A 17366-nucleotide genomic window follows, 5' to 3' on the forward strand; every position below is an offset into this window, starting at 1 on the left:
AAAAAATTGAGTAAGTATTCTCCTGGACAAAACCATGTTACAATGCAAGGGGTGCAAATTAGTTTTTTATTTTGCACATAAGTTAAATAATATCTGTTTTTTCATGTAGCGCACAAATATCAACTTTAAATTTCAGTGTACAAATAAGCTATCAGCGCTCGTTGCCATGTATTAGCTGTAGAATTACCTCACTTATCCAAGAAACAGGTGGAGCGATTGATCGTTGCCATGCATTAGCTGTAGAATTACCTCACTTATCCAAGAAACACGTGAAGCACTCGTTGCAATGTGTCCTAGATGTGCTAGGAACTGCTGTGTGTTTGAGTCATTGCTCTGTCGCTTACCATCCAGCCAGATCGCTGCAGTATTTGGCTGAATGTGTATAAAAGCATATTGTGACCTGTGAGATGGTAAAAATGGAATGGAAATCACTGGAATTTAGTGTTAGTGAGGTTAATAATAATGTAGGTACAAAATAATAACGAAATTATGTGATTTTACCCCAAAAAATGAAATTTTATAAAAAATAGCTAAACAAAACCAAACCCAAAACACGCAAGGGCGGTTTTGGCAAAACCAAAACCAAAACCCAAAGCTAATCCAGATCCAAAACCAAAACACAGTGAGCATCTCTAATTAAGAATAACGTACACCCCCTGGGAATTCCATGACCTGTATATGGTCACAGAACTCTTTGTGACTTCCAAGAACCCCATGTTTTACAAGTGTGGGATGAGTTCCATTATAATACACAAGTGAGCTCAATATATGTAAAATATATCCTTTCATTTAGTGAGTAGTGATTTCATCACTTAGATTTGGAGAGTAGTGATGTCACTCCTGTAGAATATTAAAATATTTTGGGTTGATTTATCAAAGATCGAAAAAGTCCTACAGTCTGTGAATTAAAATTAAAATTAAATCTCATTTCTGCATTTTTCATCAAACCTTAAATCTAGCCGCCTCTGCACAAAATGAGCGGGCCAAAAGCGGAGCTCCAGAAATGGCTTGGCACTCTTCCAATTCCATGGGAGATGATTTATTAAAATGGTGATTTTCTCATTTTGCCCCAAGGTTTATCACTGGCGATGATACCGCTATATGTATGTATATATATATATATATATATATATATATATACAAGTTAACCCGTGCATGATACTCATGCATTCTAGTCAAATCAAGCTACTTAAGGTGTTAAAAAGGTTCTTGTCATGCATTTGGGCCTAGCCCAGGCCTCCTCAGGGGAAGAGCGTTACTTCCCGACGCAAGCGCCCTTTTTTAACGTGGTTTTGTCCACATGTCCCCACCTCATCATTTTTCTCCATCACCTCATCCTTCATCTTTATCGCCACATCTATCCAGATGTCTATCCAGACACAGGGATCTCTCTCAGCGGTCCTGAGTATCACACTCCTCTCGCTCTGTCACCCCCGGCAACCACCAACCACTCCCCACTGTCACCCCCGGCAACTACCAACCACTCCCAACTGTCACCCCCGGCAACCACCAACCACTCCCAACTGTCACCCCCGGCAACCACCAACCACTCCCAACTGTCACTTCTCCTTCAAGAAATATATATATATATTTTTAAAATCTTTATAAACACTTTTAACAATCAACAAATTAAATTAACAAATTAAAAACATTTTAGTATACCAAATTTCAGCCCTTTCTGAGTTTTTTTCCCCACACACACTAAGAATTTAGTAGGTCAGTGTATAACTTCGCCCAGTAGGTGGCACTGCAGCTTGGTTTTTTCTTTCCACACACAGACACACGCCACTAGGCTTTTATATTATATATATATATAAGCAAACAAAAACAGACAGATCCTCAGCACTCACCATGTACAGATTGGGGTGCAAGAGGGGGTTGCCCACATTGTATAGACAAGAAAACAGGGATACTCTGCACTCTCCAAACACCTAATTAATGCTGTACCAAGTACTGTTCTATATTAAAAACAGGGAATGTTAGTTCCACATATCGCAATATATGTTAAGCTGACCAACTCACGCCAAAGTCTTCCCATTCTGGTCAGTCCAAACATGATCAAATGCTATGCTATTTTATCTGGGCTTAAGGCTTACCTGCACACAGCTTTTAAAGGCAAGTCTTTCCCAAGCACTAGCAGCCATGGGAGACCTGGGACTCAACTGACACAAGTTGAAATTAATTAATGGAAAGAATTAATATATGGGCCCCGGTGCACTGCTTTGCCCGGGGGCCCATAATGTTAAGATGGCCCTGGGCAGATATCTGTAGAGTGTACAGAGTCACGATCATTTCCCCAGATGGTTATGAGAGATGAAGATCACAGATCTGAAGGTAAATCGTGTAGATGTGTACACATGAATCTTCATGATCATCCAAATTTTTAGTCGTTGGTAAAATTGCTACAGAAATTGCACCTGAAGTAAGATTGCATAAGGGTGTACCCAGCTTTAGATGTACAAAGCGTCTCATGAGTGCACAGTGGCTTCTTGTGTAGCAATGATATGTGTTTTGTAACCCTGACCTTTCACACACTTTTTGACAATGTAACATGATTAAAAATGAGTCTACAAATAACTGGAATTATGCTGACTATGCAGTTTGCTACATTTTTTTCCCCCAGCAGAGCTGTGAATTACTCTTAACCTCCATGAAGTAACAATTATGAGGTCAGAGGTACTTTTGGGAAATGAAAATAAAATTAAAATGTCAGCAGAAGCTTTGAGTTTTAAAACATAGTCTCACAATTCTTCAGCATAGCTGAAATTATATCAGTGCTAAGGAAATGACCCTGAAGAATCTGGATTACTGTGCAGAAAAATGTTAAATGAATTGAAAGTAATGAACAACGTGGCAGTTCTTACATGGGTGTTGGGCTTTCTGAACTTTTAGGAAAACATTAAATAAAAGTATTGTTACAGTGAAAAGCTATAGTCAAACGTGTAGAATTGCAGAACTAGCTTCATGAAACAAACCTGGTGTTGTCAGTATGGCCTAGAATATTCCCCAGGTCCCAGCCAGGTATATTTGACCAATAAAACACATATCTGTGCCCAGGCTGAGCTAATCAGTATTGAAGCCATGTGGTCCACGGGAAGCATCCTCTTTACCCAAAATAAGCCGTCTCATCGCTGGCTTCCAGCCAGGGATGGCTAAAAAAAAAAAAAAAATAGCTGAGCTGGTCTTTTACAATGACAGTACTTTGGGAGGGGGGAGCGAAATTGGTCCACTGATCTCACTTTTCAGCCCGCCCTGTGCACTGGCTCCCAGGACAGGGCGCAGCCACTTTATAAGGACGCTCATTATCCTGTGCTGTCCTCAGCACTCTCCACATCTCTGTGCTGCGCACTGCACCCGTTTACATCGCTCATCATGGTGGATCAGTTCGTGGGTACCTGGAAGCTGTGTGACAGCCAGGGCTTCGATGAGTATATGCAGTGTCTGGGTAAGTATACGCTGAGCTCTTTATATTGTCCTTGCGCACCTGCCAAGCGCTGTGCGTAAAGGTGCTTCCACATAGGGAATGATGCTTCGGGGATTATTTAACAAATAATCGTTGATCTTTTAGAGAGTACATAACCACCATAATTTACTTTCACCGTGCTACTATACTTTCATTCATGTGATATGAACGTGCTTTGCGCTATATGTTAATAACGTAAGTTAGTGGCTGCAAAAGAGGCGCAACTTTAAAGTCGTTAACATTCGTTATTTTGGGACTACAACGACAATTTTCGTTCTATTTTTATTCCAAAAATTGTCTCAGTAACGAACTAGTGTTGTAGTAAAAAGAGTTTTCGCTATTGTTTAACAAAAATGGTCTTAAACCCTATGTTTTTAAAAATTATATTTAATAAGTTTTAATGCCAAAATTATACATTATTCTTATTCTTTAAATGCTTCTGTCAATACTATTATTAACTCTCAAAATCAACATTTTATTATGTAATTATAATTTAGTTTTATACAAATATAGTACTAGGTAATGAATAAATAATTAAATTTAAACAAAGAAGACCACATTTCAGACGTTTAAATACAGAGAATGCAACCAATTTCACTTAATTTGAAACAACAAAACAAAGTCAAGAGCCCATCAGGTATAATATTTTGTAAATTCTAACTTGGTTTGTGAGAATACACAGCTTGCAGTCTCTAGTGGGAATTTTTTTATACTAGTATTTAAGCAGTGGTCATGTCCCCCTGTTTATTTTGAACCAGAAGTAGACAACCTGCACCTTGACAGCTGCTGTGAAACTACAAGTTCCAACATGCCACTCCAGCCACTGGCTTAAGGTGCATGCTGGGAGTTGTAGTGCCACACCAGCAGGAGAGCCACAACTTGCCTAGATAATGACATGTATTAAACTTCTTATGTAATCTAAGTAATTTTAAACTCATTTTCCAATAAAATAATGATTACTGTATTGTGACTTAATGTAATCTCTTTGACAAGTTATAATAAATTCACTGTTATGAATAATGGCTTTCCAACAACATCCCCTTTGAACTATTCATTTGTGAACTAGTGAATGTTTAAATCATTTAGAAAATGAGGACGGAGGTGCTGAAAACGTGTCATTTTTGTCACTTTTACTATGATGAATCGTGCCTGCAGAACAGAGTATTTAAGAGAGCAGCGCCTGTTTTGCCATCAGCTGTTTTTGGCCCTGACTGCAGGAACACATCTTGGGCCTGATTCACTATTGATCTTATCTGCCGTGTTTTGCTTATCTTAAGCAAATCCACTCTGTTCATGCCCAGAAAAGGGAGATAAGAAGCAAAATCCACTGTGTAAGTGAAGAGTTTCTTAAGTTAAGATGAAAATCCATCTTAACTTCACTCTCATCTCCCTGTTTCTTCTTAAAATAAGCATCTTAACTTTTGCACAAGATAAGATCACTAATGAATCAGGCCCCTTGCCTGTATCTTCATCTACAGGACGTTTCATTCCTCAACATCATGTTCTCTACTTTGCAGGCGTTGGCTTTGCCACAAGAAAAGCCGGGGCCATGGCAAAGCCAAATGTCATAATTTCTAGAAATGGTGATGAGATTTGCCTAAAAACCGAGAGCTCCTTGAAAACTACAGAAATGAGATTCAAACTGGGAGAGGAGTTCGATGAGACCACAGCAGATAACAGGAAAACAAAGGTAAGGTGTCCAGGCTCATATCACACACACATCCACCCACAGACCTTTACTTGTGTCTTTATTATGGTGAACGGACTTGTGGAACCATTAGCATTGTCTAATGCTAAAGAAATTACTTTAGAAATGTTGGGGGAGGGGCTACAACAACCTGCCACACCACTTCTGGTTTAATAATATTGGAAAAAGGGGTTGTAGTAATTTCCGGATGTCAACTAAGTCGTTTTTCCTGGGGCTGACGCGTTTCTGGGCTACACCTGTCAGCAAATTTATCTGGTTAATAATTCCAAATATGTATACCACAGGGAGGTGTGACCCCTGACAGGCTGTGTGCATAGCACTGACAAAATCCCATGGGCTTAAATGTCTTCACAAGCCACCCTGAGTCACGTGTTTATTGTATTCATGTTTTTATGTTGTGTTGTTTTCTTGCATGTCATATCTGTAAGACTGTCCAGTAATACTGATGATGATGATGATGATGATGAAAGGTCACATTAGAAGAACAGCTAAGGGACAATCCCTGGAATTTCCACCATGAAAAATGTATTTAAATTATCATTACCAACTGTAAAAACAAATATAAGTGTATGCTCTAAATTCCATCATAAGGTATCAAACCCATAATGCATTGTGTCTGGCTTAGGGCATTAGTGACTTAATAATGGCCAGTACCATGAAGCTTTTTCGGTGTTCAAGGCAAATATACATACTTTATAATGGTGTTAAAGACCCTTCCTAAAACAACTAAGTCACATCATCTGCCTGTAAGCAGGTTACATAGAAAACCTTTTCTATTTTAAAACTGTTAACTGTCCTAACAAATCATTCATCTGAAACATTAGTATTAGTAATAGTCTTTAGTAATGAACTCAGCAGGAATCTTAAGGTTTGGGTGTAGTTCTCTCTTAAGGTACATTAAATGCATCCAATCCACAGCCTGAGACACAGGAACAGTAAGGCAATTAGGCTAGACACCCATGTGCCAAGACGATCAACTGTTTGTTGTTTTACCAAAATGGTTTGAATAAATTGTATGCAGATATGATCCGGCAGGTTACATAATGTGGTTGGTTGATGACCAAATCGACGTGCGCCTCAGGTCATCAGCTGGGCTGGGGGGCAGGGAGGAATCCCGAACCCCAGACTGGTCCCATAGTGGGCTGGATCACTGGACTACCTGCATTTTCTTTCCTTTAAAATATTCCTAATAGGCTGCTGAGATGAGTCTTGCCCACAGAGATAAAATTTGCCAGCCCTCCCCTGGTCATCACGCAACCAGAAAGAATGAGGTCAGCCCAACTGCATCTGTGCGGTTTTGTACATCCTGTGTGTGGTCACTTGCTTGTCCAGCTTGATTCCTACTTCAGCTATGCCTGTCTAAGTACTTTGTCAATGGCTCCGAAGGTTTGTAGATAAAGGGCTCCATTTACTAAGCTGCGGGTTTGAAAAAGAGGGGATGTTGCCTATAGCAACCAATCAAATTCTAGCTGTCATTTTGTAGAAGATACTAAATAAATGAAAGCTAGAATCCGATTGGTTGCTATAGGCAGCATCCCCACTTCTTCAAACCCGCAGCTTAGTAAATCTAGCCCAAAGTCTTTTACACACAGTGGAATCAGCCATTGTGTGGTCTGAAGCAATATTCAGTGTTTCGGTTCACTAGGATGTAGTGACAGCATTGACGTTGTCAGCACACCTCAGTGATGTCACTAGTTGATACTGAATTGATTGGCTGCATTTTGGTTCCTACTAAATACAGTCTCCCCTGTTTATGCCGTTTCACTGTACTTGTATTGTGTGCTGATGCTGATTTATAAGCTGACTTATAAAAGACACCTGAGGTTTGTGTGTTTTTGATTATCTGGTTGACAATGTTTTAACATGTATAAAAAAAATATACCGTATTTCCCCATGTATAAGACGCCCCCATGTATAAGATGCACCTGTATAAATCATGTGAAAAAATTGAGGATGTTTTTTGCAAAGTAAATGTGCAGCGGGTACTACAGAGAGGAGAGACGGAGTTCTAACCCTATTGCTAATTCTGCCTTACCCTGTCCAGGGGCAAACGCAGGATTTGTAGAGGGGGGTTTCCACACCACGCCGCCAGTGGGCGTGACCAGCATGCATGGGGGCGTGGCTATAATTTTAGACAGTGCTTGGCTGCTCTCCAACTCTTCCTATGCTCATAATATACATGGGCAATGCTGCGTACACTATTGTTAGGTGCACCCAGCTCTCCCTTTTCAAGCAGAGCCGTGTGAAGCGGGGGCAGGGTCCAGACACCTCAATTATACAGTGCCCCAGGCTTGGAGGGGGGTTTCTAGGCACTAGGAAACCCCCTCTCGGTTTGCCTATGCTGTCAGATGCTTCCTCTGTCCGGTAAAGTCTTCTTTCTTCTGTCTGTTCTGATCCTGATGCTGGAAAGCCTTTACCGGACAGAGGAAGCATCTGACAGGGTAAGGCAGAATTAGCAATAGGGTTAGAACTCCGTCTCTCCTTTCTGTAGTACCCGCTGCACAATTTCTCTGCAGAAAACATTATCCTCAATTTTTTCACAGTCACCAACATTGATTTGCGCTTATTGAGCCACAGTAATCTTGATCTACCACTGTACAAGACGCACCCAGTTTTTATCACTGCGCCTGGGAGTACCTTTGTTCCTATTTAACTATTGGGGACTGGGACAAACCCCTACACCTCTCCCGTAGGCTGCAATATATACTCAGCAAGATAACGCGGTCCCTCCCAATTGTATCCAAACTGATGTTTTGTTTTGTTTTTTTAATTTTTAATAAATTTTTTTACATTTCTTCTGAAAAAGTTTAAAGTGAAAAGCCTCAGTTAAGGCAGCCGGTGAGCAGCATAGTAGCTTCCTGTGCACATTATCAAGAGTGGTGACAAGAGAGAAAGTATATTAAGTAACGATTGCTAGTTATGCCAAAATTGTGTTCAGTGGGGCAGGGCAAGTGACTGATGTAGCATTTCCTTGGCAGACAGAATGTCTGTTTGTCATGAACATTTGTTTCATATTCCAAGACATAGTCCATATGCTCTTGTAGCAAAGAGTCAGGAAAGGGTGATGTTTTAGAAGTGAGATAAGGCATTACTGTATATATCTGATCCATGTATCGCATTAATAGACATGAATAGATGCCTCTTACATACAACTTCACTATTACTGGTATAATTTTTCTGCTTATCTCCACCTTAGATCTATAACGCTGACTAGGGTTTCCACCTGTCCAGAATAAATTTGGACAACATGGGTATGGAAGGCCCTGTTCACTGTCCAGGTTCCAGTGTGCATAGGCAAACCGAGGGGGGTTTCCTAGTGTTTGGAAACCCCCTCCCATTATGGGGCACTGTATGCTTGAGGTGGCTTGCCCCATGTATATGATGTGGATAGGAAGAGTTGGAGAGCAGCCAAGCACTGTCTAAAAATATAGCCACGCCCCCATACATGCTGGTCATGCCCACCGGCGGCATAGCGTGGAAACCCCTCTCTACAAATCCTGCATTTGCCCCTGGTGTGGCAGGTATAGACCTACACCTACAAACTGAGGCGGCGCCAGACACTACAGGCAGAGGTACATGCAGGGACAGTAATGCCTGAGAGTCTCTGCATCTTCCGCTCTCACTGTCAGGGGAGACAAGATATAATGTAACACCAGAGAACCTATCAGTCTAAGTAGTAATAGTTCCTCTCCTACTGTGATCTATGACAGTTAGTTATTATTTACAGCAGGAGATTCTTCCAGCAGGAGGCGCAATATCATGTGCAGGGCAAGGTGAGCACTAGTCCCCTACACATCAGAGGCTAGTATTTACATTGTCCACTAGTTATAAATCTATGGGCTCAGCATTTACTGGTATCACCGGTATGGGCTCTGCATTTACAGGGATCAGCGGAATGAGCTCTGCATTTGCTAGAATATGTTCTGCATTGTTCCGCAGTTACCGCAATATGTTCTACATTGTGGTGTACTGTACTGCGGTGACCACAATTATCTCTGTCTTGTACCAAGCTGACCACAGTATGTTCTACATTGTACTGTGGTGTACTGTGAACACAAAAAGAAAAAGGAATCCCGCGCTGGGCTGCACCACACCAAATAAACACAAATCGCAGCTGCAGAGCAGGGCCAATTGCTAGCCCTTAATCAGGAAGAACCACAGACCAAAAAGAAATTGGTAATTGAAACCAAACATTTAAAAAACACTGGGACTAAAAGCTGTGTAAATGAAATCACAAATGGTGTCTATAAATGCACTAAATTTATGAGTATGTCCATTGTAACTAGTAAATATATGGTAGTTCATATAAAGATATAATCACAATAAAAATAACAATAACATGTCCCCAAGATATCCAGCAAATCAGTCCATAAGTTGGAAGATATATAACAATCAAAGTAATGCTGGTATATTAATGCTGATGGAATGTCACTGGCAAAAGACTTGCATAGGAAATAAATGATATAACTCACTTAATTGTCTCAGTGGTTCCAATGCTGCAGCTTCCAGCTTATGACTCCGCCCAGGTGCTCTGTACACAAACGTCAGAGAACATTACCCAGAAGAACAGCAGTATGTTTCCTCGCTGTCAGTGACGTCAGTATTAGCAAGGTCTTCACATGCAAAAGACTGTAGAGATTGAGCATTGGTAGCAAGTTCCAAATAGATCAAATAGGGCACATAAACCCTGGAGGGATAAAACTGGTACCAGTATAAATATAGAATAAGTCCAATATCAGATAAATGAAACAACGATCCCAGTGATCTTTGATAAAGTCTGGGTTCAACAGATGAAACACGTCAGGTATTTTACACTGGGATCGCTGTTTCAGTTATCTGATATTGGACTCATATTTACACTGGTACCAGTTTTTTTCCCTCCAGGATTTATGTGCCCTAATTGATCTAACATAAGCTGGGAGCTGCAGCATTGGGACCACTGAGAAAATTAAGTGAGTTCTATAATTTATTTCCTATGCAAGTCCTTTGCCAGTAACATTCCATCAGGATCTGGACGTGGAACACTATTAATATACCAGCATTACTTTGATGTTATATATCTTCCAACTTAAGGGCTGATTTGCTGGATATCTTGGAGGGATTTTATTGTTATTTTTATTGTGATTATATCTTTATATGAACTACCATATATTTACTAGTTATTTGGACATACTCATCAATTTAGTCCGTTTATAGTCACCATTTGTGATTTCATTTATACAGCTTTTAGTCTCAGTGTTTTCTAAATGTTTGGTTTCAATTACCAATTTACCAATTTATGAGGCCTATGTATATTATATTTATTGAGACTTAAAAAATATATTTTTTTATATACTATTATCTCTGGTTTTATGTACCCTGCCATGGTTTTGTTTGATTTTTCTAGTTAAGGCCACACCTATATATTACTATTCAGCGCTGCTTTTTCTTTTTTTTTCTGTGACTGTGGTGTACTGTACTGTGGTGACCACAAAATGTGCTACTTTGTACTGTGGTGTACTGTACTGTACTGTGGTGACCACAATCATCTCTGTCTTCTACGGTGACCACATTATGTTCTACATTGTACTGTGGTGTACTGTACTGTGGTGACCACAATCATCTCTGTCTTCTACGATGACCACATTATGTTCTACATTGTACTGTGGTGTACTGTACAGTGGTGACCACAATCATCTCTGTCTTCTACGGTGACCACATTATGTTCTACATTGTACTGTGGTGTACTGTACTGTGGTGACCACAGTCATCTCTGTCTTGTTCTGCGGTGAAAACATTATGTTCTACATTGTACTGTGGTGTACTGTACAGTGGTGACCACAATCATCTCTGTCTTGTACCGCGGTGATCACAATATGTTCTACATTGTACTGTGGTGACCACAATCATCTCTGTCTTGTTCTGCGTTGACGGCAATATGTTCTACATTGTACTGTGGTATACTGTACTGTGGTGACCACAGTCATCTCTGTCTTGTTCTGCGGTGAAAACATTATGTTCTACATTGTACTGTGGTGTACTGTACTGTGGTGACCACAGTCATCTCTGTCTTGTTCTGCGGTGAAAACATTATGTTCTACATTGTACTGTGGTGTACTGTACTGTGGTGACCACAATCATCTCTGTCTTCTACGGTGACCACATTATGTTCTACATTGTACTGTGGTGTACTGTAGAGTGGTGACCACAATCATCTCTGTCTTCTACGGTGACCACATTATGTTCTACATTGTACTGTGGTATACTGTACTGTGGTGACCACAGTCATCTCTGTCTTGTTCTGCATGAAAAAATTATGTTCTACATTGTACTGTGGTGTACTGTACAGTGGTGACCACAATCATCTCTGTCTTGTACCGCGGTGATCACAATATGTTCTACATTGTACTGTGGTGTACTGTACAGTGGTGACCACAATCATCTCTGTCTTGTACCGCGGTGATCACAATATGTTCTACATTGTACTGTGGTGACCACAATCATCTCTGTCTTGTTCTGCGTTGACGGCAATATGTTCTACATTGTACTGTGGTATACTGTACTGTGGTGACCACAATCATCTCTGGCTTGTACCGCGGTGACCACAATATGTTCTACATTGTACTGTGGTATACTGTTCAGTGGTGACCAGAATCATCTCTGTCCTGTACTGCAGTGACCACAGTGATCTCTGTCTTCTACTGCGGTGACAACATTATGTTCTACATTGTACTGTGGTGTACTCTACTGTGGTGACCACAATCATCTCTGTCTTGTTCTGCGTTGACGGCAATATGTTCTACATTGTACTGTGGTATACTGTACTGTGGTGACCACAATCATCTCTGGCTTGTACCGCGGTGACCACAATATGTTCTACATTGTACTGTGGTATACTGTTCAGTGGTGACCAGAATCATCTCTGTCCTGTACTGCAGTGACCACAGTGATCTATGTCTTCTACTGCGGTGACAACATTATGTTCTACATTGTACTGTGGTATACTGTACTGTGGTGACCACAATATGTTCTACACTGTACTGTGGTACGCTGTACAATGGTGACCCCAATCATCTCTGTCTTGTACTGCGGTGACCACAATATGGTCTACATTGTACTTTGGTATACTGTACCGTGGTGACCACAATATGTTCTACATTGTACTGTGGTATACTGTACTTTGGGGACCACAATCAACTCTGTCTTGTACTGCGGTGACGCAATAGGTTCTGCATTCCACTGTGGTCAGTAGAATAGGACCTGCATACTAGATAAGTCACTAAGGATATATGTATTTGCCACTGCAGCATGCTCTAATTTAAACTTTATTTTCTGTAGTGCTAAAACCTGCTGGTTTTGCCCTTAGCAAATAAAGGTGGGAACCCTAAACTAGGCTTGTCAAATATCTGTAGCATAGAAATGATGTCTGCTGCTTTGTTTAATCTTAAAGACCTTCCTGGTTGTATTTGTAATAACTACAAATATTTTTAGCCTGAGTCATTAAGCAAAAGAAAGGAGTAACTTTGCACCTTGGCAGAACCATATTGTATTGGAGGGGGAGGTAAATTTAACGTGTGATGGCAGATTTATAGTTGGGGTAGGGCTTGTCCTAGATCAACTGTAAATTTCAGTGTAAAAATAAAGCTATCAAATATTTGTGTGCTACATGATAAAACAGCCAGTATTTTCCTTATGTGCAAAAGAGTAAACTAATTTGCACCCCTTGCACTATAACATGGTTTGTCCCAGGTCAAATTTACTCCTTTTTTGCCTTACTTTCTTTAATGAATCAGGCCCCTTGTATTTATTTTACTGGCTAATGTGTCATGTACATACTGTAAAAGTGGTCATTTTGTGTAGTGAACCATATCTTCAGTAATTAAAATACATTATACAACCTGTCACTGATTTCTAGTGAAGTGCTGACACATTTAAAATGCACTCGTCACTGACACCGAGTGGAGGTAGCCATTTTGTGGCCTAAACCACTTTCATCAAAATTCAGCAAACAAATTCCCTAGGAATTAGTGACATCCCTGAAACACTTTAAGACCATTAGTTAATTGCTTTAAAGAGTTCTCAGGGACATTGCTTTGGCTGACAAAATGGCTTCCTCCGCCATGTGTAGGTAATGACTGCACTTTATCATAGTTACATAATAAGGTTAAAAAAAAGTCCATTGGGCTCAGCCTTTTATAAATTCTAATTGTGTTCATCCAGAGCAACACAGAACAAGATCCCCTGTGACAGTAGACCTGGCAATTGGATACATTTCCTGGAATGATCACTCCAATAATGTCCTCTACTCATTATAGCTACAGATACCAATTCATACATGGAAAGCATCCAATCCAGGGGCTGGACGGGCCAATCCCATAGTGGGCTACCTTGGGCTCTGCATTTTTTTTCGCCTTTAAAATGTTCCTTATAGGCTGCTGAATTGAGTCTTGTTCCCCCCCAGGCTAAAATTTTCCAACCAGACCCTGATCCAATCCATTTTTAAATCCTGCTTGTGAAGTTGCCATTAGTACTTCATGTGGTCAGAAATTCCACCACTTAACCACCCCTCCCTATGCTGATGGCGATACCGTCATTTGCAGTTGATAACCAGTTCGCAATCCTCTCTATGGTCTTTGGTATAAAACAATTCTTAGACAACTCCTTATATTTACCTCAAATATATTTATACACAGTGGCTGAAATGGAAATTTAGAAGTGACTGTATGGAAAATGTAATGTGAATAAAAGTGAATGGAAGTAGTAGGAGGTATGGTGGGGTGACATACCACCGTATACACCCCCACTCCTACCAGTGTTTATACATATTAATTGGCTTAACTCAAAGGCATCTGTTTAGAGAACAAGTGTCTTGTTCTGTGTTCAGCATCGAGCATGATGATAAAGATTAACACTGGGTACTCAAACATTCCAAGCTGGTGGATAGCCACAAGAGTGGCTGTGTAACACACAACTGAGGGCCTTCTCCAGAAGCAGAAGGTGAAACAGGTTCAGGTAAGACAAATGGTGAAGGTCAGGCAGGGTTGCCAGCAGCTGACTGTCTTTGGATTCCTACAATGATTATTACATTTATCATGTCTCTACCTTGTACTATCTCTCCTTATTCCAATTATCTGCACAGAAATGCCAAATGCTAATGGCTGCTTCATTACTGGTGGCTGATAATGCTTTTGTATATACAGCCACACATGCTTTCCCCGCCAGCAAGTTCAGTTATTTCTACACTACCTTTTGTATAAGATATTACTCACACTTCTTAGATTGTGAGCTCCTATGGGCATGCCATTATATGTAACTTGTTTGTGCCACAATCCCCTCAGTGTACAGCGCTACATAATATGTCAGCGCTTTATAAATAAAAGATCATAATAAAGTAAACAGACTTAGTTTGTGTAACCTCCCTCTAGAATTTACGATTTTCTATCACATTTATTAATGAGGTTGCATGACTCTGAACCCTCTCTAGTTCTCCTTACAGTCTGGTGCCCAAAACAGAACCCCATATTCAAGATATGTTCTAACTAATGACTTATACAGGTGTTATAATTGCATGGTTATATGCTTTTGTTGCTTTTCATATGATATTTATGTGAGGATTTACATTTCATTGTTAATCGTTGTTCTTCACAACCATCACTATTCATACAATTCATAATACAATAGAGATTTTTCTTACATTACAAATTTGCCTTTCTCGGGTACGATCTTTAGCCAAATCAGAGAAACAGAAAGAGCTGGAAGTTACCTGTCGTTTCTGGTGTATTGTGGGCATGTATTTATTTTAAGTATTGTTTGTTTTGCAGACTCTTATAACTTGTGATGATGGAGTACTAACGCAGGTGCAGAAATGGGATGGCAAAGAGACTACCATTAAAAGGGAACTGAAGAGTAGCCAGATGGTGGTGGTAAGTTGGATTTTTTTTTGTCTATATATCATGCTAATATATTGATGATACGTTCTCCTGTGCTGTTCACACTGTATACTGTTTACCTAGTGCACTCACTAAAGTTCAGCCTGGACCCGCAATCTGGTCATTCTCGAATTTTCCAGAAGGACTGATGTGTCTAACGAATGCAGCTGATTGCATTGTCTGCAGCTCCTGTCTAAACCATAATGTTCAAATCTGAAATTTGGCAAACATCTTTGAATTTTGTGTAATATCATCTAGTCCAGACACTTTCCCAAATTCTTTTTTTTTTTACACTGCTTATACAGTTATTTCAATGTGACAGATATTTGTTCAGGGTCATCAAGGATATTTGCAATTAATTTTTATTGCATATAACCATCTTATGAAAAACAATTTATCTTTAACTGAATTTTACAGCCATATATTAGGTAAGAGAGAATTTGCAAGATGATTTGTAATATATCTTTGTTGCAGTATTCACTGTTCCTGTATTGCAGCGAATAGATGGTATTATCACTTTTATTTTCACATGAAAGCTATTCCCTGGTGACCGCTTGTATATGTATATCCAGCCTCTTGTACACGAATCTGCCACTGTCCCTGGATTTAAGGGACTGTCCCAGGTTTTGAATATTTGTTGCTGCAAATGTTTTTCTTGTTTTCTTTGTCCTAAATACAATTATCGGTATCTATCCACATGCCGTACGCTACATAGGATATCGTTTGTTATTACATCAGAGCTGAGTTCTATTCATGTCCACGGTCTTGTCTTTAGGGGAGATATATTGCCCTTATGTCTGTATACACACATGATATCTATAGATGTCGGAGATACCAGAGGACAGGTCATGTGACAAGTGTAGGGGGGGGGGCATAGCTATACTCCCTACTATAAAAAACAGCCAAAATTCACAGCATTGAAAAGTGGGTGGCGGGGCTTAATGGTGCAATCGGTCATTAAGCTCCATCTCCAAAAGTATCCGGGAGGTTGCATACTTGTCCGGGAGGACTGCCCGAAATTCAGGAGCCTACCGGAAATTTCGGGAGAGTAGGCAAGTATGCAGTACAGTTGCCAGGTGTCTCTACATTACAATGTCAAAAACATTTATACATCTTCTTTCTGCCCTTTTATGCACTGAAACTGTTATATTGACAAACAGTTTGGACTGCTTGAAAAGCAGCAATTTAAATGACTCTTAAATATATCTGCTAGAGCACAGGTGAGTCACTGAAGATCCAGCCTGTAAGGATACTTTCTGATTATAGCTCTGCAAACAGATTGCATCTACAAGAAAACTATTGGTGAATGCCCCAGGCTTAGGGATCATCGATCCCAGTGCCAAAAAGTGTGCAAAAATTAAAAACACAGTGCAAATAGTATAGTGTCATTGTCTTGCATTGTTGTTCAACACCATTTACATTTGAAGCCTATATGAGCAGCACACATGTTTCAGTATACAGATTAGTGATCCCTATATATGCCTCATTCCACCAATACCTTCTTCTCGTCTGCATTCTGTTTGCAATACAACACCAATCAGGTCTCAAAACCCACTTGTCTGAGGTCTTAGTGTGAGTCTGAGAATTGTTTTGGAATGTACAGGTTTACAAAGATGTTACTGTAAATGTAATCTACTTAACAATTCTACGGATGATGTTTTCTAACATATGTTCATTATTTTTCATTCCAGACATGCACCATGGGAGACGTGAAGTGTGTCCGTTTGTATGACAAGGTGAAGGCCTAAATTTCAGTCTGGCAATTAGACTGAGACAACAGGAAAACAGCTCAGTTCAATGAGCATCGCTCAACTACACTACTCTGCCTGTCTCTATTGTTATTTCCTGATCAGATGAACTCAACTATTATGTAAAATGATGCATGGAAGCAGTAGTGTACCTAACCTGAACCTGCTGTATATCCCAAATAAAGTCCTCTCACACCCTGACTGAGATGTGGCATTGTCTGTGTGTAAAGTTGGGGCATTCTGGGACCTGTAGAATATTCCGACATAAAGAGTTATTCCACCTATATTCTATTGTAACAGACGTTATTCATGTGTCACATTGTACAGCGTCTGCATGAGAAATACCTGAACATAAAAAGAAAGAGAGGTACAATAAAGGGAACGTTCTCTCTATATATTGAATACGGCAAGCATTGCCCATCTGCAAACAAAAGGTTATGAATGTCTCACACATAATAGAGGACCTCGTCACAATATGCGGCAGATTACATTCCTAACTCTCACTGTTTGATCTTTAGTATAATGACATTCGAGTACTT

General features: G+C 40.0%; 1 protein-coding gene across 1 annotated transcript; it reads left to right on the forward strand.

Annotated features, from left to right (window-relative positions):
• The first annotated feature begins 3282 nt into the window (after positions 1-3282).
• Positions 3283-17028, forward strand: LOC142159109 (myelin P2 protein-like). The gene is made up of 4 exons (XM_075213714.1): positions 3283-3445; positions 4981-5153; positions 14972-15073; positions 16771-17028. Exons 1-4 carry the CDS (start codon positions 3373-3375, stop codon positions 16825-16827), a joined length of 405 nt encoding a protein of 134 aa, XP_075069815.1. The 5' UTR covers positions 3283-3372; the 3' UTR covers positions 16828-17028.
• Positions 17029-17366: the final 338 nt, after the last annotated feature.

This window comes from Mixophyes fleayi, chromosome 5 (assembly GCF_038048845.1).
Source record: "Mixophyes fleayi isolate aMixFle1 chromosome 5, aMixFle1.hap1, whole genome shotgun sequence".
In the NCBI taxonomy this organism is placed as follows: Eukaryota; Metazoa; Chordata; class Amphibia; order Anura; family Limnodynastidae; genus Mixophyes; species Mixophyes fleayi.

What these genes read in the sequence shown, in the direction of transcription:
- LOC142159109 (XM_075213714.1), top strand. Translation starts at nt 3,373, where the DNA reads ATGGTGGATCAGTTCGTGGGTACCTGGAAGCTGTGTGACAGCCAGGGC. An exon ending in CAGATAACAGGAAAACAAAG is followed by an intron (nt 5,154 to 14,971) that starts GTAAGGTGTCCA and finishes TTTGTTTTGCAG; the next exon opens with ACTCTTATAACTTGTGATGA. An exon ending in AGAGTAGCCAGATGGTGGTG is followed by an intron (nt 15,074 to 16,770) that starts GTAAGTTGGATT and finishes TTTTCATTCCAG; the next exon opens with ACATGCACCATGGGAGACGT.